Source organism: Dama dama, chromosome 11 (assembly GCF_033118175.1).
Source record: "Dama dama isolate Ldn47 chromosome 11, ASM3311817v1, whole genome shotgun sequence".
NCBI lineage: Eukaryota > Metazoa > Chordata > Mammalia > Artiodactyla > Cervidae > Dama > Dama dama.
Window position 1 is genome coordinate 13969934 of NC_083691.1, and position 25977 is coordinate 13995910.

The 25977-nt window shown below is 62.4% G+C and overlaps 1 protein-coding gene across 6 annotated transcripts in view; it reads right to left on the reverse strand.

The window, feature by feature from the left end:
- DAB2IP (DAB2 interacting protein) overlaps positions 1-25977 on the reverse strand; it is a 137483-nt gene that overhangs the window by 12153 nt on the left and 99353 nt on the right. For 5 of the 6 annotated variants that reach the window (XM_061154743.1, XM_061154741.1, XM_061154744.1 and 2 more), the window contains 9 exons: positions 17243-17396; positions 15563-15661; positions 14230-14784; positions 11207-11351; positions 10972-11116; positions 7444-7680; positions 5663-5864; positions 3049-3227; positions 115-1018 (listed from right to left, as the gene is read on the reverse strand). In XM_061154743.1, coding sequence (XP_061010726.1) covers positions 115-1018; positions 3049-3227; positions 5663-5864; positions 7444-7680; positions 10972-11116; positions 11207-11351; positions 14230-14784; positions 15563-15661; positions 17243-17396 — 2620 coding nt within the window. The remainder of the gene's footprint in view (positions 1-114; positions 1019-3048; positions 3228-5662; positions 5865-7443; positions 7681-10971; positions 11117-11206; positions 11352-14229; positions 14785-15562; positions 15662-17242; positions 17397-25977) is intronic. The other variant, XM_061154742.1, reaches the window with a different exon arrangement.

The following is a 25977-nucleotide window of genomic DNA, read 5'->3' on the forward strand; positions in this document are numbered from 1 at the left end:
GCGGGTGGAGATGATGTGACCGGGAGGAGCAGCACGACGTGGGGGGTCAGCCCGCCCCCACCCTGGGGGTTGGCCAGGGCCCGGCCTGCCCACTCTCCACCCAGCAGCACTGACCTGCTTGTGCACCGCGCGAGGCTTCAGCTCGGGGCTGTCGCCCTTGGAAGACGAGGACTGTTGCCGCAGCCGGGCTCCAGGCCCAGCCCAGTCGGGCGAGGCCGAGGCCAGGGTCCCGCTCGAGGGCCGCGGGTACTGCAGGGTGCTCAGCAGGGTGGGCGGCGTCCGGCCGCGGGAAGCAGGGGGTGGTGGCGGGGGCGGGGGCGGCGGCTGGTCGATTCTCCGCTGGGGGCCGGCGCTGTTCTGCCGCGGCACCGTGGGCTGCCCGCCCTTCTCGGTCAGTGACACCTGCCGCCGTGCCAGCTCCCCGGGGCGCCGGCCCAGGTCTTCGGGGGCGGCGGCGGCCGCGCTGCTGCTGAAGCTGCCCAGCTTGGCGGCAGCCGCCAGCTCTTCGCTGTTACTGTGGGAACTCAGGGAGCTGTGGCCCTCAGAGCCGGAGTCGCCGAGGCCACGGGGCGACAGCGGCAGGCCGGCCGCCATCTGGTACACGGGGTTCTGGAAGGACAGCGGTGCCAGAAGCTGGGGCCGGCCCGGCGCACCCTCCGATGTGCCCGGCGTGGTGGGTGTCTGGCCTGCCCGCCGCACCGTGGCCAGCCCTGCCAGGCTCACGGGGGTCGCCCGGGCTGGCCACCCGGCCACCAGCTGAGTCGCGGGCGCCTGGCCATCGGCGGCGAGGGTGTCAGGGCCCGCCGGGGAGCCCGCCTCCCCGTCCAGCGTGCGGGCGTCTTGGAGGTCCACCATGGACAGGCTCTTGCCGCCGTTGGCCATCTGAAGGTCGGGCTCGTTGGCTTCCGAGTAACTCGAGCTGCGGGCAGGTGAGGGCTGGACCCCGGAGGACCTTGTGACAAAAAACAAGTCCTTGTTTTCGGGGGTTGGAGACGGTAACCGGGTGAAATCTATCAGACTGCAGGGAGACAAGGACACACAGGGAAAGAAGGGGGAAGAGAAGAGCTGTGAGTGCGGCCCAGGCGGGTCCGACCATCCGAGAGCCCCGCCAAGCTGCCGCCCCCATGGCCTGAGCTGGGGAGGGGGGAGGGGGGGAGGGAGGAGGGGAGAAGGGAGGGGAGGGGAGGGGAGGGGAGAGGAGGGAGGGGAGGGGAGAGGAAGGAGGGGAGAGGGAGGAGGGAGGGGAGGGGAGAGGAGGGAGGGGAGGGGAGGGGAGGGGAGGGGGCAGCAAGAAGGGGAGAGTCCCAGGGCGCAGCTGCGAAACCAAACCACAGCCACTGAGCCTGGCAGAAGCCCCCACCGAGGTGCGGGGCGGACGGAACCGCTGCACCAGGGGCCCGAGCTCCCAGCACCAGGCCAGGCTGCCTAGCGGCAGCGTTTTCCCCACTCAGCGCAGCATCTTGGGACAGTAGGTTCTGGGGCCTGGAGTGTTCTGGAAAATTCCCCTGAGCTAAATCCAAACCCACAACGCAGTGGCTCTCTGTTACCCGAGGGTCCTGCACCGGGAGCGATGACTTCAAAGCCTCGGGGGGCTCCCTCTGCCTCTTCCCTCCCGTCCCTAGTCAGGCTGCTCACCAAAGTGGGGGGCCTGTGCTGAGAGAAGCCTCCACCTGCAGCCTCCTACTGCCACCTCTAGTCTGACTGGCAGGCGGGGGCTGGGGCTTCCGGCAAAAAAAAAAACAAGGTATCAGAGGAGGATCCTCACGGTGTGACTCAGGCAGGGAGGGTCTGCACCAGCAGCTGTAGGTCACGTCCTCCACCCTCCACCCCAGTCCAGTAGCCTCTCCCTGGCCCCTTCCAGGAAAAGCCGGCTCCTTGGAAGGAGGCACGAAACCAGGTGGGCTTTGGAGGGAAGGATCGGGGGCAGCTGAACAGACTCTGAGTGGGCTGGAGGCAGCAGGAACCTGGAGCTCCGATGTGGGCTTAGAGAGGAGTTGGCTTAGCCTGGGAGGGAGGGGAAGTGCCAGTCGGGGGTGATAGGACAGGACAGGGCAGGCTGTGGCCACTTAAGGCCACGGCACTTGGGGGCCGAAAAGAAGTGGACAGGGGAAGTAGGCGGAACTGGGAGAAACCCGGGCCAGGCCTCTCGACCGAGGTGTATCCCCACTTGGACTCTTATTTGCCTTACTTGGCAGGTTGTAGGGGCGGCCCCTCAAGACGCAGAGGGACCTGGGGGGAAGGGGCATCAAGGTCTCTGCATCTCTGGCCTCCTCCTGGGCCTCCAGTCTCTCACACCACATCCCCAGGTCCATAACCTCAATGCCCTCACTTGCTAAAAGCCTGCCACTGCTGTTCCCACCATCTCAGAGCCAGACAGTGCCAGCTCTGCTGCTCCAGCCTCAGCCCTGTGAGCTGGTCCACGACGGTCCTGCTGGACGAGGGGAGTGTTTGACCCCAAGTACAGGCAGCTCACTGTAAACGCTAATGTCCTCGTCTTGACGTCAACACTCGAGAACATTCTGCCTCCCCCTCCATTGTGTATTGACGGGGCACTCATCCCAGCTGGGCCTCAGCATCTCTAGTTTCCTGGGACTCCCAGCCTCTACGCCTCGTGGAGTCACCCTGAAAACACACCCTGGAGCTCTACTTCCAGAGACTCTGATTCAGGCCCAGGAAAATACTAGCTCATACATATACACAGGAGTGACTGTGACTAGTGCTGACGGGGACCAGTAACTGTTCCTCAACAAAAAACACTGTCTTTCTCCAGGCCTTTAAGCTAGTTCCTCTACCTAAAATGCCTTTTCCACCGATGGAAATGCTACTTTTTCTAAGCTCAAAACTATAGCGCCACCTCCTCTAGGAAGCTTTCCCTGATTTTTCCCAAATAGAATCTCACTCCTGAGGGCCCAAGAACACCCTGAGTCTCATTCGGCTTATTTCGTAAACAACAATATAGGTTTCCTCCTCCCCAAAGGAGACTGCAGATGGGCTCTGCCCTGTTGGTACCTGCATCCCACCACACCCAGCACGCCTGGCGGCTCTTACCCAGAGAGGTCGTTCTCGATCACCATCTTCTGCAGACCAGCTGAGACGCTGCTGCTGCCAGAGCCGGGCGTAGAGGCCAAGTCGTTGGTCCCCGCAAGCTGCCCACTGCCCGGGGTGCTCAGTGCTGTGTGGACGTCCCTCAGGATTCGAGGCAGAGGCCCCAGCTTGGATACGATGCTCTGCAAAGACATGGCAGGGGGCAGGTGTGAGCCGGGGGCCACCTGGGGAGGCCAAGTGCAGTGGAGGCACCATGTTCAAAACCACTAAGGAGCCAGTCCGAGATGCAGGCTCACCCTCCCCCTGCAGTCAGATTCAGCGGGTCTGGGAGGGGTAGGGAGCCCAGAAGTGACAAATTAGAATTTTATCAGCCCCCTGGATATCTCTGGGATGGGGGCAAGGCCCACAGGAAGACACACTAACCTAGTCAGAGCCTTTCACCCTGGTCTGTCGTGCCTCAGTAACCCACAGAGAATCTTGGACTTTGCCCCATTACATCTCCCCATCAGAGGGGCTTCTGGGGTGGCCCCGTCCCATGTCACCTACTCCACAGGGTGGGCTGAGGCCTGACCCACTTCAACACCTGAGTCCCCAGGGCTATGGCCCAGGCACAGAGAAGGCACTCCTGCTGACAAACAAGTGGCTAGTCAAGCAGAGGGTGGTGCCTGGGCTCGTCTGAACCCTGCCGTCCTGGTTTAGACCGATGGTGGTAAAGGTTCTAGGCCAAGCTGGGGGGACTCTGCCTTCACCTGGCTTATGTCCTGGTTTCCACCAAGGGCTGTGTGCAGAAAGTAAGCATGAAAACTCATGTGGTCCACAGAGGGGAGACGTGAGCAGCAAACCGCTCGACTTTAAATCCTGCTGTAACACTGTCAGCTCTGACGGCTGCAAACCACCGTCGGTACCTCCCGCCTGGTCATGCAGGCGTGGGGGATGCCGGCCCCCAGCACGGAGGCTCTGGAAGTGGTGGCAGAGTGACAGGTGTTGGCAGCTGTGGAGGAAGACAGGGCTCTGAGCCTCATTTCCATGGCTCCCTCCTGGGTCTCTCAGAGCCAAAGGGCAATGGACATAAAGGAGCAGAAATGACTGCAACGGCTGTTCATGGCGAAAAGCTGGGACTGATCTGAGTGTCCAGTGAACTAGATGGTGCAGTCACACGACTGGACAGTCTGTGCCACTAGAAAGGTCACAGTGGGGTGTGGCACGTACGGTCAGGGATAGATGCCCACGAGAGAAGAGTGAGCAACGCAGGCGGCAGCGCCCGCTAAGTTCTCACTGTAACAGAGAAGGGAAAGAACTGCCTGTGTGGGTACCTAACGTGCTCAGAAGCACCGAGAAGGCCGCACACCAGAGCGCCCCGAGTGCTCACCCCTGAGGATGGGGCGGGAGCAGGAGGCCTTCCAGCTCCCTTCAGCAGCAGCTACTTTTGTAATCAGTCCTGAATATTCACTGGAAGGACTGATGCATATTAAAAAGCAGAGACATTATTTTGCCAAAAAGGTCCGTCTAGTCAAAGCTATGGTTTTTCCAGTAGTCATGTATGGATGTGAGAGTTGGACTATAAAGAAAGCTGAGCACCGAAGAATTGATGCTCTTGAACTGCGGTGTTGGAGAAGACTCCTGCAAGTCCCTTGGACTGCAAGAAGATCCAATCAGTCACTCCTAATGGAAATCAGTCCTGAATATTCATTGGAAGGACTGATGCTGAAGTTGAAGTTCTAATACTTTGGCCACCTGATGGGAAGAATTGACTCATTGGAAAAGACCCTGATGCTGGGAAAGATTGAAGGCAGGAGAAGGGGACAACAGAGGATGAGATGGTTGGATGGCATCACCGACTCGATGGATATGAGTTTGAGCAAGCTCTGGGAGTTGGTGAAGGACAGGGAGGCCTGGCGTGCTGCAGTCCACGGGGACGCCAAGAGTCAGGCACAACTGAGAGACTGAATTGAACTTTGTAAGATGGTCTCTCAGAGCCCTGGGGGGCAGCAGAGGTTTTGGAAGTGGGTCCTGGCAGGCCTGGCAGTTGCTGCCCAGAACCTGCCCACTGTGCAGGCTGGGCCTGCTGGGGGCAGTGGAACCCAGGCCACAGGGCCTGCAGCAGTGTCAGAGGTGTTGAGGGAATGACCGTTTCAACAGATGGTCAAGGGCACTTCTGGAAAGTTTTGCAACCTGCTGCCTGACACATGGAGGCGCAACATCTCTAGTCCATCTTTTTTGTTATCAATGGCCTTAAAACCCAGAGCAAGGACATTTTAGGAGACACAGCTAAATCTGATCACACTTCCCATGGGTAGGGAGGACAGCATGCCTTCATCCGTGGATGCCATCCACTCAGAGGCACAGCCAAAGCCCCAGTACACAGAGCGGCCTTCCCCGGCAGATGTCAGTGCATGAACGTGGTACCCCCCACCAAGGAAAAGGGCCGAGATCCCTCCTGAGCGCATGCTGGCAGGGCCTGCATTGGATCCTTGGGCTCCGGCGCCCTAGTGGGGCTGCTGATTTCCACCACACCGGCAAACCCTCAGATCTCGTGGTCACTCTGGGAGGAGCAGCCTGGAGCTGCAGTGCCCTTTGGCCCACCCATCGCCCCATCATGGCCCGAGTGGACGGGCACCTGCTCCAGCTGGCTGACGGCCTCCCAGAGCAGGGAGTGCAAGCTGGAGAGCTCGCGGCCCAGGTCGATGTAGCCTTCGAAGCCAGCCGTGTTGGAGATGGTCTCAGGGTTGGAGATCTCCAGCAGGAAGCGCTGCATGTTGGTCCACTCGTGCTCCAGGAACTGGTTCATGAACGACATGTACTCTTCCTTGCTGCCAAACCTGGAGCCGAGCAGATGGGGTAAGCGCCCTGGGCCCTGCCTGGGAGCCCCCCCACTTCTCTGAGACACCCTCACCCCCTGGGCTCCCATCCCTCCACTCTGGCCGCCGCCTTCCACGCCACTTACTCCCCAGCCAGCCAACCCCCATGGATTCAGGGCACTCATGGCTAAGTCTGGAGACCCCCTTCTGGACTTTTTCTCCCAGGATCTGGAATGTTCCACGGCCCTCACTTCACATTCACGGCCAGTCTCAATCTCCTTCCTCTTTCCCTCCAAATGTCTGTGGCCCTTGGTGCGCAACTGACTCTCAAGTCACACACTTGGCCAGGTCTCTTGGCTAAGCCTTCCGAAACGTTCCTCTTCAGGCACCTCCCTTTGTCCTCAGCTTGGCCAAGTCTGCGGTCACCTTCATCACCCCAAACCCACGCCCTCCTCCGGGGCTCCCCATCCCAAGGAGACTGATCCAGAAGCCTGGCTGCGTTCAACTGCTCCCTATGCTGCCCCCACAGCCAGCAAGGGCTGCTGGACTCATCTTCTGATCACCACATGACCTGCAGCCATGGCCTCCCGCATCACCATCACCTCCTGCATCATCCCTGACCCAATCCTTCTACCACTCTGCCTTTACCAGAACCAGAACTCTGCTCTCCTCCTGGCCTCTGGGCTGCTAAATCTTGTTTCCTCCGCTCTTGACCCCTCTGCTGCCAGACTGAACTTGGCAGACCTTGGAACAGATGACGGCCACCTTGTTCAAAGCCCTCTGGTGGCTCCTACTGCCCTGCCTGGCCTCCAAGTCCCTGCTGTCCTCTAGGGTGGTCTCCCATCTCTCCCGATCTAGCACGTGACAATTCAGAACGGCACAGCATCTGGTCCCTCCCTGGCCTGCGCCTCTGTGCCTTGCATCCTGAACACAGCTGGGGAGTGCATATTCTAGGAAGCCTCCTTCTCTCCTCTCCCAATAAGCAGACGGCCCTCCCAGGAGGCCACGCCCCTGTCCATCATCGCTCTCCCTGCTGAAGTGCTGGCTCCGGGAGGGCGGGGACCAGCGGTGATTCATGACCCAGCCCTGCGAAGGCATGGAGGGGCTCCATCCACACCTCGTGAGAGCCGCTTTCCAAGCCAGCCCTCCCATGTCCACCCACTCGCTTTAAGGTACAGCGAGAACACTCAAGCGCTTCACGAACAGACGTCCTTGGCAGCCTCAGACAAGGACAGTCTGGAGCCACCCTGGTGCCCAACCGCAGCTGACGGGTTCAGGAGACATGGGCCCTTCTCCCTTGAAGGCATATTAGTCACTCATTTCAAAAGGAAGCTCGTGAATGTTAAGTATGTGGGAGAATCCTTCTGATAAAACGTTCATTCAAAGAAGCAGAAGGAAAAAAAAGATCTTGCCTTATCACCCTTGAAAACTAACGAAACGCATCACAAAGGCATGTACCTTTAGGAGGGGAACCTGGGGGTGCAGAGGAGAGAGGGATGGAGGGAGGAGACACCGAGGAGGCAGGGACGGGCCTGTCGCCCAGCCCAGCTCTGGGGCAGACCCTGCGCCCACATCGGGGGGTGCGCGACGCGGCACTCACTTGGCGAAGTTGGCCAGGTTCTGGGTGACTTTGGCGATGAGGGTGAGCGTGCGGGCGGTGCGGTCGTCGGGGTACTCCTGCAGCAGGTTGAAGAGCGAGGGGGACATGATGGCCGGGCAGAGGAAGCGCAGGAACAGGGAGGCGCTGATGAGCCGCTCGCTGATGTCCGGCCGGCCGCGGCTGCTGCACTCTTGCCGCCAAGAGGCGAACACCTCCTTGAGCTCCCGGGGGAAGACGCTATGTGGGGACAGGGCGGGGGCGGGTCAGTTGCCAGGCTGGGACCAGAGCAGGGAGCTGGTTCTGGGTCCGATGGAACCGAGTTCTGTCCCACGCTCACCCCGACGGCTACATGACAGCCCAACGCCCGAGTTCTCTGAGCCCACCCCTCCGCCATCCACCGTCCGTGGGGGACGCTGGGGGAGCCAGGCCAGCACAGGGCGGGGACGCCCAGGCCGCAGTTGGTGGGTCTCCCCGAGGGGCTGAGTGAGAGGGGACGTCAGCACTGGGGCCAGGTCCCACAGGGCTTCACCCCTGCCCCACCCGGCAGGCGTGGGGTCTTGGGCAGCGGGAGGGACAGATGGCAGTAACAGAGCACCGCTCCTCGGGTCCTGTCCCCGGCTTTTGAGGCGGACCCCCTCTGCTCCAGTAACATTACAGGATCTGAGGTTCTCAGCAGAGCTGGGTAATCAAGACGAGGGGAAGACCCTAACCACAGGCTAAGAACACAACTCCTCGCTAACTCAGGCGTGGAGGGAAGCGGAGGCAGGGACCTCCTAGGCAGATCTGGTGAGGGTGGGCAAGGCTCTCAGCACCTGGCTGGGGGCTGTCCCCCCTGGGCACCTCTTAGGCCGACCTGGTGAGGGTGGGCAGGGCTCTCGGCACCTGGCTGGGGGCTGTCCCCCCTGGGCACCTCCTAGGCCGACCTGGTGAGGGTGGGCAGGGCTCTCGGCACCTGGCTGGGGGCTGTCTCCCCTGGGCACCTACTAGGCTGACCTGGTGAGGGTGGGCAGGGCTCTCGGCACCTGGCTGGGGGCTGCCCCCCTGGGCATCTCCTAGGCCGACCTGGTTGGGTGGGCAGGGCTCTCGGCACCTGGCTGGGGGCTGCCCCCCTGGGCACCTCCTAGGCCGACCTGGTTGGGTGGGCAGGGCTCTCGGCACCTGGCTGGGGGCTGTCCCCCCTGGGCACCTCCTAGGCCGACCTGGTGAGGGTGGGCAGGGCTCTCGGCACCTGGCTGGGGGCTGCCCCCCTGGGCACCTCCTAGGCCGACCTGGTTGGGTGGGCAGGGCTCTCGGCACCTGGCTGGGGGCTGTCCCCCCTGGGCACCTCCTAGGCCGACCTGGTGAGGGTGGGCAGGGCTCTCGGCACCTGGCTGGGGGCTGCCCCCCTGGGCACCTCCTAGGCCGACCTGGTGAGGGTGGGCAGGGCTCTCGGCACCTGGCTGGGGGCTGTCCCCCCTGGGCACCTCCTAGGCCGACCTGGTGAGGGTGGGCAGGGCTCTCAGCACCTGGCTGGGGGCAACCCTGGGCACCTCCACCTGCCTCAGTGAGGCCCCACCAGGCCAGCCTTTCAGAGGCCTTCCTATCGTTTTCACCCTGGAAGATGGGTGCTCCCTGAATCCAGCCTACACCTGGCTCTCTCACTAGCTCAAGGGTGCTCTGCCCCAGGGCCAGGCCCTCCCCAGGCTTCTGCTTCCTCACTCCCACAAGGAGAACAAGGCCACCCCTGCTGAGTTCACATAGCCATCTATCCGGAGGCAGGGACCCCCAAGGCCTTAAGCCACTTTGATCAGCCTGAAAAGCTTTTGCCCAACAAGCCCAGCAGACTCAGGCAGTGAACGTGGCTGAAACAACAAGGACGTGGCCGGAGAGGAAGTGAGGGCAGGTGACCTTTAGCCCTGGCCCCCTGAAGCGCCTGTCACAGGACTGCGCAGGGGGCAGGCGCTGAGTGATACCATCTATCAACGGGCTTGTTCAGAACTGAAGCGGGACCTCCACAAACGCCAGAAAGAGGAAATGGAAAACCACTGTCCACGGATATGTTTCCCTGTGTCCCACACCCGGCCTGCCCTGGGTGAAAACACAGCCCAAGGGTGGTAAGTGTGTTCCAGACTTCAAAGTCTCTGGTTGCCCCTCCTGGCCCGGTGCCAAGGGTCATTTTCAGCTCGGCCCAAAGGGCCAGGAAGGGCACAGTGAGGACCTCGTGTAACCCTGGGGCAGGGGGGCCTGGGCCGGCAGTGTCAACCCCACCGGCTCTGCCCTGACCCAAGGCTGTCACTCTCTTTGCAGGCCTGCCTCTGCCTGTGCCTGTTCTTTGGGAGCAGCAAAACCAGGCCCTCCGGATGCCCAGCCCTGAGCTGAGGAGTCTGCCCACCCCCAGGAGGCTCAAGGCACTCTGATGGGAGCAGGGCTGTGAGCCAGGGTGGCTGCGGGGGTGAGCTGACCGTCTCTGGCGACATAATAAAGAAAGGCCACAGAGGGGAGCCTGACACAGGCCTCCCAGCAGGACAGGAAAGAACACGACCAAAGAAAGAAGCAAGCTACGGCCAGAGGTGGGATGGAGGAACGGGGCCAGGAGAGCCACTCGGGTGGGGAAGGGAATGTAGGTCCTGAGCTGGAGCGGTGACTGAGGAAAAAAACCTGGGCAGCTCCTCCACCGTGAAAATAGGGCCAGTTCTGGGGGCTGGTGGTACGGTCCCCTGGACAGTCCCGCAGCCATCTCTGATGAGGCTGTACTAGCCCAGTGGCCACCATTCACACGTGCTGGGACGCTCGCCTCGCACGGAGTGGCCCGGGACTGATGGTAGGCCAGACTGCAGTCCTGTAGGAGCAGCCTGCCCTGCACACTTCCGCTCCTCTCCAGGGCCGCCAGGGGCCCACAGAACTCGGTCCTAGGAAAGTCCAATCCTCCTCCTCAGTTCTCTACGGTCCCAGTGGGAGGCCCACCCGGCGTCCAGGCCCCACACAGGCGCCTGCTGGGGCCCACCCCAAGCCTGTGACCTGAGCACCAGCTTCCACGGCCAGGTGAGGCGTCCCAGGTGAAGCCATCCGCCCACCCCGCGGGTGCCTGAGCAGAGCCTTGGGCGTCTGGCTCCTCGTGCGGCCGCAGCACCTACAAGGGGGCCAGGCGGAACGCACTGTTCAGCATGTTTAAGGGACTGCCGGGTCTGAATCCTCAACAACGCACAAACCACGTCCTGCCTGCACACTCTGGAACACTCCTACGTCTGAGCCCAGGAAGGACCAGCCGGATGCAGCAGGGTCAGGTAGAGGGTGGGTTCCAGTCCCAGGGCCCCGACTCTGAAGCTGTGTTACCTGCCCTCTCCCTATTAAACCTCAGGTCTCCTGTTGGGAAAGACAGAGGAGAGCTCCTCGGCGAGTTCTTGGGATGGGATGACGCCCACAGGGGCCAGCCCAGCACCCAGCTTGCTCTAGGCACCCAGCCTATACAGAAGGACGGGGGGAGAGGGAGGGATGCGGGGTGGGACCCTGGGCAGTAGAGGCCGAGCGGGCGTGGGGGGCAGCACTGACCAGTAGGAGTTGATGATTTTGCAGAAGGCCAGCTCGCAGCACATCTTGAGGTTGCCCTGGTGCTCGGGGAGGTCAGCGGCCGAGCACTTGCTTGGGTCCACTTCGCAGTTCTCATCCGACTCGTACAGTGCTTTGATGAACTCCCCTGCGGCCGAGAGGGCAGGAGGGGGCGGTGAGGACCTGCTGGGCATGCCCCACCCCGACCCTCTTGCCCCAGTCAGCCCACACCCATTACCTAGTGCGTCCTGCAGGTACTTCTGGCCCACCAGCTTGAGGTACTCCTCAATGGCCTTGGTGGCCAGCGTGTTCTCCCGGAAGATGAGGTGCTCGTTGTCCCCACAGCGGTCCACCTCCGACATCATCAGGTCCGTCAGGAAGTCCTGTGGAGCCAGGTGAGGAGAATGGAACCTGAACAGGCCTGGCAGGTAAGGCCCCAGGGGTCCAGACCCGCGCTCCCTGGCCAGGTGCCCCCGCTCCATGAGGCTGCTGCATCGCCAAGCTGCTGGGTCCCACCTGTGGGGGCTTCTGGGGCATGAGAACAGGGCAGCCTGATGAGGGGACATGGTGACATCTGAGCTGGACCCCAGATCAGGGGGGCAAGAGCCCCCGCATCATGGCCAGACCTGTGGGACTCAAATCTCTGCTCAGCCCTGCCCCGGCCTGGCAGGGTGACTGAAAAGAGCACCCCATCCCAGGGCTGGGGAGGACAGACAGGCTGCCCTGCCCCCTTGTACAAGCAGCTACAACTGTCCATCCATCACTGTAATGAGGTCTCCCATGCCTGACACGGGCTCATTCTGTGCAGCTTCACGGGGAAGGAAGACAAGAGGCAGAGGCAGACCAGCTGCCCTGGAAGGCGGTGAGCCAGTGCTCAGACAGAGGGACGTGGACCTCGGCTTGGGTGGGAAGGTGGCCCTGGTTACAGCACAGCTCCTCGGGCAGACCCAGGAAGGAGCCTGAGCCCACGCCTTCCCTCCTGACTGCTGGAAGCTCACAGGAACCTGCTGCACCCAACCAGGTGGAAACACCCCTCACCTCGGAGCCTGTGCCTCCTCACGCCCACGGCCAGCCTTGTGACCTGGGGAGGGGAGAGGACAGGCAGGAGGCAGGGACCGGGGGGTGGCGGGGGCACCGGGCAGGCGCTGGCCAGCACAGAGGCCGGGTGGCTGGCGTTGCACTGGGGCTACTGATACTCCGGAAATGCCTCACCCAACGTGACGAACTTCAGGGCCCTCTGAAATCACAAGCGGGCCAAGAAATACAGAACTGAATTCTGGGCCCTGGAGCCCCGGTTGGCCAACAAAGAGAAACAGGAGGGCCAGGGTGGGGAGTGGCAGTTGGTCACTCTGGGGACCACACAGCCTAAGGACACTTCCTGACCGCTGGTGACCTCTAGGACCTCCTCCTCTGAACACAGAACAGCAGACATCAGTACTGCGCGTACTGCTCTGCTCACGCCCACGGGCCCTCCTGAGCTCCTGGGGCTGGTGCGAGGCCCAGGCGGGGTGAGGAGGGGCTCTCCTTAGAGCCAGGACATGACGGGGTTGGGAAACAGGCACAGAACAGGAAACTGACCTGTCCAAGGCCACACAGCTACCGGGACCAAGTCTGGCCTGAGTGTCTTGTTACGTAGGTCCCATTTCTCCTACCGCACTGAGTCGGGGGGGGGGGGCTGGCGGGGAGATGACAGGGGGCAAAGCACGCCCAAGGCCCTCTCCCGGGACTCAGGGCCCTCGGCACATGCTCCGGAGAGAGGCATCTCACCCCTTAGCTCCCCAGGGGCTCAGAGCTCAGATGCACGTCACCCCAGCAGCCTGAGTCGCTCCCCCCACCCAACAGAAGGTCCACTGAGGAGCCAGAGCCCCTGCTTCCATCTCCTTCCACAATGAGCACCCTGATTTCTCCTGTCTCAGCTGTGAGCCTGAGCAAAGGTCCCTTCAGATCAGGGTCAGCCTCCCAGGCCAGCCCAGCCCTCGGTGGCCGCTTACTGAAAGGACAGACCTAGAGGCAGAAAGAAGGCTTCTCGAGCCCCTGCTGCCTCCCTTGCTCTCCCTCTGGGGCCAGAGGAGGAGCTGGTCCAAACACAGAGGAATGGAGTGCCCCGTGCCCATGGAGAAGTACCTCTCCTGGTCCCCCACCACGAGCCCAACAGGCAGGGGCTCTGAAGGGCCGCAAGGAGGCCAGGGCCTCCTGGATCAGGCAGAGAGAGAGAATAAGGGCCCTGATGGACTGCGCACCCTGGGCTCTGCCTGGGACTGAGGCCTGACCCCCAACCTGTGTCTCCCCCAAGCCCAGGCTGAGGGCTCGGGACCTAGACCAGGGAGGGCAGTCCCTCACCCTCACCACAGGCCATGAGTCATGCCACATCTGGAGGGCAGAGGCTGGCCCCTGGGGCAGGCACCCAAGGCCTTCTGCAGCGTGGATGGACCCCACGTTCAGCCTTTCTCCACTGCACCCTCTTTGAGTAGCTCCCCCAAGGACTCCCAAGGCAGGGGGCAGGGTGGAGAGAGGGGCCAACGGAAGCATGTTCTGCTATGCTGGGCGGGTAGGCATGTGGAGCCTTCTAGAAGGAGCCGACCTGTCCGCAAAGACCAGTGAGTGGGTGGGGCTGTGCATGGCCTGGCAGAGAGGCAGGTGGAAGGGGTGGGGAGGCAGTGGGGGCCCTCCAACCCTGGAGCAGGGCCTGCTGGAGGGCTTGGGCACGCTCTGCTCCAGGTGCTCCGGAGCTAGGGCGGCTGCCCACCAAACAGACAGCTGCGACGGTGACTGTGTGCCCCGTGTGCGTACACTGGGAGTGAAGGGGAGTCTGGGGCTCAGACAGCGGCTGCACCCTGGCCGTCACCTGCTGCGATGTGTGACGAACTCAACACACCGGACGTGTGTGTCTGGGTCGCTGGGACCCATGTGCCGGCAGAGGTGGGCCTCGTGGCCTGCTCCCCTGGAGCCTCAGGGAGGGACGGGCCCTCTGGGGCAGTGGGGAGGCCCTAAACCCACTTCTTCGCTGCAAGCCACGTTGCAAACCACGGGCTGCATACCCGCCTCTGTGATCAGCTCCAACCACAGAGCGGATGCACGAAGCCCCCACCCTTCAGGATGCAACTCCAGATTTAGGGGGCCCACTTAGCTATGACCGGTGCCTCCAGCAGAGCTGAAGTCCATGACGTGGACGCAGGGACCGGCAGGTCATCTGGCGCCTGTCCCCCAGCCTTCCATGGGGCCCGTGGGAGGCAGCATCCCACCCGAGGCCCACGCACCTACCTTCACCTTGCCCGTGCTCTGAAGGATATGCACCAAGGCCGACGCCATCTCCTCCTTGGTCTTGGCGCTGAGGATGGGCTCGAGGGCGGCACAGAGCCCCAGGTAGTGGTTGGTGATGTGCTCGGCGAACTCCTTGTACATCTCCATGGGCAGGATGGTGATGGTCTGGTAGCGCGCCTTGATGCGGATCATGGGCCCGGGACCCTTGCCGCCCTTCGGGTTGGGCGTCACCACCGGGTACCACTTCTCCACGAACTGCCGGCCGGCCACGGAGGCGGCGGGCAGGCTCACCAGGCCCAGGTAGCTGCTGCGCTCCTTCTTCTTCTTCTTGTCGGTCTCGCGGTACAGGTGGACGGTGACCGTGCGCAGCGGCGGCAGGTTGTGGAACTCGAAGTGCTCGCCCCAGAAGACGTTGTCGGTCTTCAGCTTGCCCGTGGTGCGCGCGTACAGCACGTCGTCCAGGCACAGCTCACACAGGTACTTCTTCTTGGCCGGCAGGTCCTTGGCCTCGATCACCCACAGCTTCAGAATGTGCTCCACACGCCGGCTGTTGTCCTGCACACGCATGCGCGGGGGGAGGGGGCGCAGTGACCAAGGAGCCCGGAGCCTGGCCCCCTGCCCAGCCCGGAGCCGGGAAGAGCTCTCAAAACTGGTCAGGGCCAGCTCTGGAGTCTGAAGGACATGGGGCCAGATCTCTGCTCTGCCTCGCTCACTAGCTCACCAACCTCGGGCAAGCAACCACCTATGACCGTCTAAGCCTTAGGTCCCTCTGCCATGCAAGTCCGCGAGCCGAGAGCAAGTTAAGAGGCCAGCATGACGCCTGGCACATGGCGGCCGCTGACTGGCTCTCGGGTAGCTTGCTGATCTGCAAAGTCACATGGAGATAAGCACTGCTGAGGTCCTTCCTCAATGATGGCGCAGTGACCGGAGCTCAGCTCCAGGCCGAGTCGGCCAGAAGCAGTGACGACAGCCAGGGAGAGGCCTGGGGGCAGTGGGAACCCTGGGCAGCAGGTGCCAGCCTGGGCCGGCAGTGCTTGCCTGGAGGAGGGGACTGGTGGCTAAGCTAGACTTGGAGGGCTGGGCAGGAATTGGCCAGGGGCTGGGGGAGGGGGCACCAGAGTTCCAAACAGGACACTGGCATCCGAAAGGCCGATCTGGGGTTCTCTGGCCCGGCCTCCTGGGTGTGCAGCTCAGCCTCTTTCCGTGCCCAGCACTATGGCCCACTCCGGCCGCAAACACACCCCAGTCCCAGCGCCCTCCAGAGACCCCGCCCTCTGCTCTCTCGGCGTCCAGCCTCCGCTCCGCGCTCTGGGGGCCGGGGACACAGGCCCACCTTGTTGGGATGCACGGCTCGCCGCAGGTTCTCCATCCACTTATCACGCTCGGCTGCTGACCGGCAGGAGAAGCACTTGCTTCCTGAGGACGTCGTCACCTGTGGGGGCAGCACAGTGTCACGGGGAGGGGGAGGCACGACGGAGGACCTCCGGGGCTGGGGGGGAGGAGGGACCCCGGCTGCCAGGTCTGACGGCACCGCAGCCTCAGGGAGGAGGCATGACGAGACGCACGGTGGCCCATGGATTTTATGTTTGCAGGTGGTGCCCCGAGACCTGCGGTCCTGGAGCAGGACGGGGACAGGACAGCATCCAGCCCCATGCCAACTGGCGCCTGAGCCCCGCCTCGGGGCCCTCTGTCCTCAGGAAAGCATCTCTCTGAGTCTACCCTCGTTCTCCTGGAGATGGTGGAGACAGTCAGAGGGCACTGAGGTCTCCCTCTACCGCTGGGGCAACAGGCACCCAGGAGACAACCCCGGGTCGGCCTGGGGGCGGCCTTGGTCCTCAGCTGACACCTGTTGACGATGCTTCTCCCTGTGAGTGTGACGGCAGTGGTGGTCACAGAGGGCTAGAGAACCGAGAATGGTCTCTCTGGGTGTGCTGGGCCCTGGGGTCTGTCCTGGAACCCTGACCCTCCCCGCCCTGTCTGGCCTGCTCATCCTCCAATCTACTCTGGGCGAGGGAGCCCAGCCCAAGCTGCTCCTGCTCTGTCCCGCTGTCCCCTGCACCTCGCTGAGGGCCCTATCCAGCCATTCAGGGGCCAAACAAGCCCCAGCATCCCCTGCTGTGCACCAGCGGGCACTAGCATCGGGCGCCCCCCCCCCCCCCCCCCCCGCCCCAGACGGAGAAGTCGGAGCCCAGAAGGAATCTAGCGGGGCCAGGAGTCCTGAACCAGAAACAGCACCCATGGGGGCTCGGGGCTGGGGCAGGTGCCAGGTACCACCCCAGTCTCCCCCTGGAGCTGGGGGCGCCAGGAGGTTGCCATAGCAGTTCCAGGCTTATGCCTCTATCGGAAAGCTCCCCTAATTATGCAAGATCGTCAGGGGTGGGAGGCTTCCTAGAGACAGAGGTGGGAAGAGAAAACGAGTAATTAGAGAAGCAATTAGGAACTCCCAGGAACACCTGCGACATTAGTTACCCGGGTCCTGACTTGGCCTCGTGAGCTCTGATATCTCTGGGCTGGATTCCCCATCTACGGGAGGCACTGGACACGGATCCTCAGGGAAAGCCTGGCCAGACGGGGTGGTGGCCCCTCTGCCCTCACACCTCGGGTCACAGAACGGCAGGGCAGGGAAGATCCTGGCTCTCACCACGCAGAGGCCAGAGAAGGGGGTACTCTCTCCACGGCCCCGCACCGCACTGGAGGGGTTTCACAGAGAGGTGAGCAGGCTTGAGCCATCATTCCCCATACACCTTGGGTGTCCCTTCCACCCACTCGGGACTCCTGCACATCCCCGCGTGGGGTACAGTGCTGGTCAGTCTCCAAGGAGACCACGGGGCAGGAAGGAAGCCCCCATCTCCCAGCTCCACTTGGTCTCTTGGGAGCCCAAAAGCTCTGACAGTTTCTGGCTACTGCCCCTAAGAGTGGAGGCCACAGGACACTCCAGGAGAGCGCCTGAAGGAGACTGGCCTCCCGCGGGAGGACACCTGGGCCCACCCCCCCCCCGCCCCCCTGGACCCACCTCGAAGCAGTAGTCCTGACCCAGGATGCTGCTGTGCACGGGCTTGATGACCACCTCCTCCTCCATGCTGAGGTCCAGCGCCTCCACCGCGCTGCTGGGGCTGAGCAGGGACTCGTGGGAGCGAGACTCTTTCAGCCTGGGCATCAGATGAGACCTGGGGGCGGGCGGCAGGAGTGCCAGGTCAGCCTGCCCTGTCCCCTCCCTTCCCCTCTCCTCCCAGGAGGCCTGCCCAGAACCCCCTGCAGAGGCCATCACACCCCTCAACGCCCACAGTCCTTTCTGTCTTAAGGCAGATTCAGGAGTGTGGGGCAGGGGGGATGGTGGTGCTGGAGTCAGAGACCCACAGGGAAGAGCAGACCCGACCCAGGCAGCCTTCCGGGGTCGGATGCCTTCCCCACCCCCTGGCCCCCTTGCAAGACAGAAGCAATCGCCCTGTCCCAACATTTCTCCAGGCCACCACTGCCGATGGAGCCCTTTCTCATACACCAGCACACCCACCCACCGGCCCCAGGTGAGGCAGGTATGCCGTGGGACTCCGTGCTCCCTTCTTACACCCAAGGACCACAAGGCTCAAAACGGAAGGGATGGAGCCGTCTCTGCAGTGCTAAGAGGCACTCAGTGAGAGCTAAGAGGCAGACAGGGTGCATGTGCTGGGGCTCGGGGCCAGGCCAGGGTCAGGGGGCCCAGCACTGACAGGCCCTGACAGACCTGGCCGTGGCCGTGAGCAAGTCACTTCCCTGAGCCTTGGTTTCCCTGGCCCTTTACAGAAAGCATCTCAGATGGCACCTGGTGCTTGATGGAAGTCCACCCAGAGAGGCTAAGGTCCCTTTCCAAAGTCAACAGGACACAGAAGGCAAGACACCAGGGCCCCTCTCCCACAGCCGGGGGCACAGGAAAAGCTTGGTAGCCAGGCCTGCTTAGACCACCCCAGGGCAGAGGCAGGCAGGCCACGGCCCCACGCAGGTACAATATCCATCACCTCTCCCTGCATCTCCAAAAAAGACCCTTCCTCACTCAGGTCAGTGAGGTGTGGTAGGACCACCACACAACTCCCCGCAGGGCACACACCCTGGAACCCATTTCCATAAGCACCTGCAGTAAGAGGAGCTGAGGCCCCTATGTGTGGACCCAGAAATTCAGAGATGAGCTGGACAGGCTCTACCCAGAGGACATCACAGGCTGACTGACAGAGGCCACCCTCCAGCCCCAACACTGCATCTCTCCTGGCAATGGGCCTCGTGTAGGCACGGCATGGGAGTCAGAGCTGGAAATGGGATCTCAGCTCTTATGGACCCTACAGCCCCACCAAGAGACCCAGTCAGGCTCCCCGTAAGTGCTCCCCCATGCCCAGCGGGAAGCAGGCACAGAACAGGGCTCCGGTTGGTCGCTGGAGCCGAGCCAATGCCCTCAGGCAGGACTTCTGAAGGTTCCCAGGGGAATGGACCAGAGGGAAGCTGTGAGCGGCTTAACGCCGACTGGAACCCACCCAAACCTCCCCAGGACCCACTGGAGAACTAAGGCCAATGGCATGCACAGCTGCGGTGCCCCCGCACCTCCAGGGCCCTCTCTGGGAGGCAGCACTGAGTACATGCAGACACATACATACACACACACAGCCGTGCCACTCCACTCCACACGAGGTGCTGACAGCTTTCTTACCATGATGAGCCCCCCAGGTCCTGCTCGAGTGGCCCAACCTCCTTTCCCCTCCCAGGGCTGACCAGTGCCGTGGGTGGAGCTGCCGTCCACTGAGCTGAGATTCCACCCTGGGCCTCCCTCCTGCAACGCGGCTCCATACCTCAGTGCAAGGGACGCCCTGCCTCAGATGCCAGGGAAATCACCCAGCCTCCGATGGGCCGGGACTCAGGCCCCCAGACCAGCTGTCTGGGGCTGAAGACCCAGCCCACCGACCAAGATCGGGCTGCTTTCTGGCCCAGCCCGGAAACCCCTGCCAGGTAAGATGCTGAGAGTGGGGCGGGTGGAGCACAGACCCAGGAAGTGCGGGGAGGAGCTGGCAGGCTGGGGCCGCCTCCTGCCTGGGGCACCTGAACCAGCCAGCTGGGGAGAGGCAAGGGAGACCCGTTCTACGGATTGGGCCTGCCCAGGGAGACCTCGGCGGGGGGTGGGGGCGGGTCCTGATTCTACAGCCCCAGGAGCCTGGCACACCCAGGCCAGACCCCAAAGCAGCCAAAGCCTCCTGAAGCCTGTGCCTGCAGACCCCTCCTCCTCCTTCCCCACCATCCTGCTCCACGAACATGCCCCGGCTGGCCCAGGCCTCACTGGGAAGGTTCCTGACAGCACGGAGGTGCTGGGGGAAGCTCGCGGCTGAGGCATCCTGGCTGCGGCTGGGCGGCCCAGCCCTGACCCTCCCCACCTCCCAGGGAGTCTCTCAGTGGCAGGACCTGGAGCAGGGGCCCCACCCCGCCCCTGCAGCCCCAGCTGACCAGGAGGAGGAGGAGGAGGAGGAAGGGGTTGGGGCGGGGCCCAGGGAGGCCCAGTGGCCGCTCCTAGATCTCCCAGGTGCTTCTGGGACAGGAGCCAAGGGCTGGGCTCTGACCACTGCCCCATGATGGGGAGGCCTGGTGGGCCTGTGCTGACTCAGGTGCAGACGCTCAGCCTTCCCTCTCACCTGCAGTCCACCTGCCCCCAAGGCTCGTGGGGGAAACGGGCACCTATCCGTCAGGCCCTGGCACGCAGCTCTGGGCCCAGAGCGGAGCCGGACTGCTGTGCCCTGCAGGGTGGGACCTCCTGGCAGAAGGAGTCTGTCCATGGAAGTGACTGATAAGATGACTGACTGGGGCTCAGGGAGGGGGAAAGGTCACGTGGTCACTTCCTGGACCCAGGAGGCCCACCTCACCTAAGAACCACTTCTTCCAGGAAGCCGGCCAGCCCTGTTCCAGGCTCACAGCACAGCATCCCTAACAGTCCACTCAGGGACTCTGGCCCCATCCATCACCACGGCAGGCTTCGACCCAGCCCGCCTCTGCTCCGGCCAGCATTGTCGAGCACTTCCTTTCTCACCTCCAGCCCCTGCCTTGTCCCAGGCTGGGCCCGAAGCCCATCTGGGGAGGGAGGGAGGGAGGGAGGGCACAGGCCACCACAGGCTGCCGGACTCCACAGGGGCAGCGTGGAAGCACGGTGTCCCTTCCCAGGAAACTTGGTAAGGCGATGAGACGGTGCCCCGCTCCTGCCCTGCTCGTGGGCGCCTGCCTCCTCTAGGCAAGGCACTTGGCTGGTCACATTCCACGGCACACAACTCTGCCAGGAACACTCATCTGCCCATTTCACAGAAAGGTAAGATGAGCTCATGGAGTGGCAGTCCCTGCATCTGCCCAAGGCTCCTGCGGGCAGGAGGACCGGTTGGTCTGGGAGCCCTGCCCATGGCTGTCCTGTGTGGTGTGGGGGCCTGGGCTTGGGGGCCATCGTATGCAAGGCCCACACCTGGGTCAGGCCCTTCCCTGCTGCCCTGAGGCTGGGGTGGGAGAGAAGGTGGCCCAGCACGCCCACTGTGTGGCTTCCCCAGGGACCTCCCATGGGCTCTGGGGACCAGAGTCTCAGTCCTCGGGGACATGGCACCAAAGTGGGCAAAGGCCTTGGCAGGGGGCCCTGCCCGCGTAGGTTACCCCCGCGCCCAGGTCTGGGCCACTTCTCACCCAACCCTGCCAGGGACGCTGCATGACCGCGTCAGGTCAGAGAGGATACAGAACCAGGTCCCACCGCAGGGCTGTGGGCTCCGCGTGCCTGGCCCTCCTCCCCGGGCCTGGCCTGCCCTGGGCTGTGCCCACAGGCGACACCACACACGGCGCCTGGCTGAATCCTCAGACTGAGAGGTGGACACCGACCTGACCCTGGAGCGGCCTCCTTCAAGAAGGCAGGTGACCTGCCCAGGGTCTCAGCTCCCTCCTGGGGTCACTTCACACCCCAGTAACCCTCACCCCCAGGGACCCGTTCCTTATCTGAAACAGAAAGGACTCTTTGTCTCAAATGGAAATAAATGATAACAAGCAGAGGATGGTTTGCAGGGAGAGGCATTCCCCAGGCATTGGAGTCATGAAGAAGGGGTTTCCCATCAAGGCCATATGAGCTCAGCTGCAGCCCTTCTGGTCGGGGTCCACCTCACCCTGGGCTCATCTTCCCCGGGAGTCACGGTTCCCTCAGGCAGGCCTCCCAGCACCCAGCAAAACCTTCAACACCCAGCAAAAGCACCTCTTCTTCCAGGCAGCCTTCCCAGACTCCCTGGGCAGAGGTGGACCCCGAGCCCTGACATTTATCAGGCTGTACTGGAAGGCCTGTGGCAGAGCATCTCCTCGCCAGGCAGGAAGCTCCTTATGGGGAGGGAGGCATCTGGAGCAGGGCTAAGATTCAAAGCCCCGGAGCTTCAGGACCAAAGCCCTAAGGTCAGCTGAGTCGCGGGGAGGGAAGGAGGTCGGCTGGGATGGAAGAGAATCCTCCCTCAGCCCTCAGACGCTGGTGAGCAGGAGAAGAGGCAAAGCGACCCGAGCGCTGGTCTCCGGGGCAGCTGCACTGCAAGATCATCCCACACCCCGCTGATCTCTGGACCCTCAACAGCCCACCAGCCCCTGGGGGTCCCCATGTCCCCCACTTCCCCACCTGGGCCAGCTGCTCAGGAGACCTTTACCCGTATTCTCCATGCATGGAATCCTCACACTTCCCTGAAAAGAAGAATAGGGGGATGCCACGATTCTCAGGCCACAGGCAGGAGAGCCAAGGCCACGGGGGAGGAAGGCCGCCCTGACCTCCCCTGCCTCTGAGAGGTGTCCTGGTTCAGACCTGGGGGCAGTTGAGGAGGGAGATGGCACCCTCCCACCGGATGGGCCCCTCTGCCCTGCCCCTGCAGCCTCATAGTGCTTCAACCTGGGGTTGAGCCCTCCCTGCAACTCTACCCCGACACAACACACCCCAGCAAATGACCCAGACCCTCCTCTGCGGCAGGTCCCAGGCCAGCTGGAACTCCCACCCTCTGGCAGCTTCTGCCTGCGCTGTCTCCTGGATGCGTCCCACCTTCCCCTCCAGTCTCTCTCACCCGACAACGGCCTTCTTTCTCAGCCTTCAAAGCCCAGTCTGAAGGTGGCCATCATCATACACAGTCTCCCTAGACAGATGAGAGCTCACACCCAGGCCAGGCGGCTGAACACCACTCCATACACTTTCCCACCCAACTCCTTACCCGATTCTCAAGCGAACCCGTCAGGACTGAGGGACCGCACCTCGGAAAGGCCAGGTGGCTTGCCCAGGATGGCACAGGTGGCAAGTGGCCGAGGGGGACCCGAGCCCCACCCGGCAGACTCCGAGTGTAACGGCATCCGCCCGAGCCTCCATCTCCCCACTGGCAGCCTTCTGGGGCCACAGTCAGCTGATCTGCTCGCCGTGACCCCTCACTCCAGGTCAGGGAGGAAGAAGCCAGGGGGCTGGCCGGGGTCGTACAGTCTGTGCCCGGGGTCTGGGGAAACATGGGCTCGCCACAGGCGCGGGCGGAGCTGGGGCTGGAGATATGGCCAGGCCCCAACAGCAGTCCATTGTGAGGGCGGGCAGCGGGAACAAGGGGACATTGTCCTGGCTCCAGGGCCGTGGCCTTATCTGATAGCCTTCCAGCCAACCCATGAGCTGTTTTTCAACTCCATCCTTTCTTCTCTGAAAAGGTTAGTGACACAGAAGTTTAGCAAATTCCCTATTATTTCAAGGAGGGAGGAGACGTGAAAATAAAACGTGTGATAATTAAAAAGCCCTATGAGACACACGGGGAGGACGGTTCCAGCTGTGGGCGGGGTGAGCTGAGCGTGGGACTGAATGGCCTGGAAAGCGAGAGGCTCAGAATTGCCTTCCAAATCTCAAAGAGGCAGAGGGAACTGCCGTGCATGCCTCCAGCGGGTGGGGCTGGGACCAGGACAGGCTGATTCCAGCTAGACACACTGTCCCCAGATGGGTGGGCCAGCCCGGTTTGGATTCGGAGGAGAGGGCACGCTGTCTCTGGAGGCATTCGAGGAGCTGGGAGCTCTCGTTTACATATGCCGAGGAGGGGCTGCCCGTGCTGCTGGGGGCTGTTGGCATAACAAACCAGCGGCATAAGCCCCGGGGATAAACACACAGCCACACACCTGCAGCTGGGAACAGGCAGGAGAGCCTAGTGTCAGGAGCACATCCAGTCTCCACTCCCTGTGAAACACACAACCCTGAGTACTTTTAACATGTTGTCCAGGCCTCAGTCTCTCCGACTCTAAGTGGGGAGAGCTGCCATACCTTCCTCCGGGGTCAATGCCAGTGACCACACCGGTGACTCAGGTTGGCCCCCACTCTATTCACTGCCTCATGCCAGACACCCCGGTAAGGAGCGAGGGCACAGCTGTGAACAAGGCCGATTAAGGATCACACGTGTCGTCGCATCAAGGCTGACGTTTCTAGGGTCGCTGACACTTCTGATGTTTGGGGTGACGAGATGGGGACTTTGCGGGCCGTTCTCCGTTCCTTTCCCCTGACCACTCAAACCTCCTACCTTCTCCAGGCCTGTTTCCCCCACCTGCAAACAAACTGCATCTACCCAAATGCTCTGGGATGCTTACAAAAACAAACAAACAACCCTCCCCCAATAAAAACTCAACTTCCTAAAGTGAAAGGATGAAAGGGGGTATCTGGAGGGGGCAGGAGACCCCACGGAGGGGCCACGTGAGCCCCTCTGCCTGGGACTCCGAGCACAGACTCCCCCATCCTCTCACTCTTCTGCCTGTGTGGTCTTGCGTCACTGCCCACAGCCAGGCCTGGAAAGGGTGGACACCCTGGACAAGGCTGGTCTCCACAGAGGAGGCGCCCACTGGGGGGCTGGCAGGACCCGTGGACTCTGGAGTCAGGTCAGAACATGCCAACCATGCTCCCGCCTGTCACAGGCAGGCAGGTCCAGGGAGCTGTGCCTACAGGGGAAAGAGCGGGTCCTGGGCACAGTCAGGGTGAGGGCGCTGACCTCCTGGGAATCAAGCAGCAGGACACAAACAGGACAGCACCCCCGCTCTCCCCCTACACACAGACCCAGGACGTCCAGCAGAGTCATCTCTGCCCCAGGCCTGGCCTGCCCTGCTGGCCTGGGAACCGCTGGGGTCCCAGGGGTGGGGAGAAGAATGCAGCTGTCTGGTGGTCCCCAGGGCCCTGGGGAGACAGAGCCTGTCCTTAAAAGGCAGGAAGGTTGGCTGCCTGGCCTGGGAAGGTTTCCTGGGATGACAGAGCCTGGAGGCACGGCCCCTCTCAGCCAGGGTTCTCGCCATCCAAAGCCAAGGGGCAGATGCCAGCTGTCACTGGAGCTGGTATGACCCCGTCCCCGTGCTCACACTGAGCTGGGAGCTCCCTGGGCTGGGAAGTGCCCAGTCTTCGGCCTCACCCCACCACGGAAGCCTGCGCCTCCCCAACACCGCAGGGCTGAGCTGGAGGAGGCGGGTCCATGCCTGCGACCGAGACAGAAGGCCAGGATGGCTCATCACGGGCCACGGCTCCACGCAGCCCAAAGCCTGGCTTCCGTGGTGCCCCATGTACACTGAATGAGTGACGCCACGGCAGCCTGCTCTCAACAGACATAAAGCGCCTACCACCTGCCCGGCTCTGCGACAGGTATTCTATCCAAGGTACTCACACCATCGCGGGGCCGCCTTCTCCCAACCGCCCTGCATGAAAGGAGGAATCACCCCAGCAGGAAGAGGGTGAAGAACTCAACCAGACCTGATGAGCCCTGGCTCATGGGGCAGCCCTCCCTGGACACAGCCCGTCAATCCACAGGACTGGACGCAGCAGGCTTCAGGACACCAGAGGAAACTGAGGCTGGGAGAGGAGGGGCTTGGCTGGGGGCACAGTGTCCAGAAGTCAAAGACGGGAGCCCAACAACCCGATCGGCCTCTGATGGGACAGAGAGGTACCCACCCCATGCCGGGCCAGGCCAGGCCTGGAGGTCGGGGATCCAGGCAGCCTTGCACCCTGGCAGGGGCCCGGCCCTCTCACTGGGAGGGGAGGGGAAGCTGGCCGTCGGGTCCTGGGCTCCTTCCTCATCCTTCCTCTTCCTCTCCGCCTTTGATCCATCTGGATCAGCAGGGCCCTAAACAAGTTCCGACCTCTCTCCAGGCTGCTGCTCCTTCACTTCAGAGACTATGACCAAACCCCCAACATGTCAACTCCCCATTAGCGTAAGGGACCACAGGCTAACCACATCCACTCCTCCTGTCACCTGCAAGCCGGTTAGCGATACCTCCTTGCCTGTTGGTGACCTGACCCACAACGGCTTGGGTGAGACCACCGACGTGAATGGTGTTGACGGCAGCCCCCTGAGCAGGAGGGGCACCCCTCAGCATCTTGACATCCCCCACACCCCCTTTCTAATTCTGCAGCCTAATGGACTTTTCAGAGAACATTCAGGAACACATTTACTTCCTCATATCCCCACGTCATTTTGAGGGGGGGCGGGTGGGCAGGAAGGGCAAGGGGCACACAGAGAGGGAAGAAACAAAAACACTTTCCATCTATTCCCCCAAGTTATCCTGCAGCCTGAATAATCTCGGGTTTTTAATCAATAGCTGTCAGACTTGTCAAATTACTTTGGGGACCGCAAAGCAGTTTTTAAACATTCATAAACCTCAGTAGAACAGCGAAGTGCCCTGAATTTTAAGAGAAGAGCATCTGAGGAACACTCATTGAACAGGATGGGATTTGGGCAAATGGAAAGTGAGCTGAGGGCTGGGTGCTCC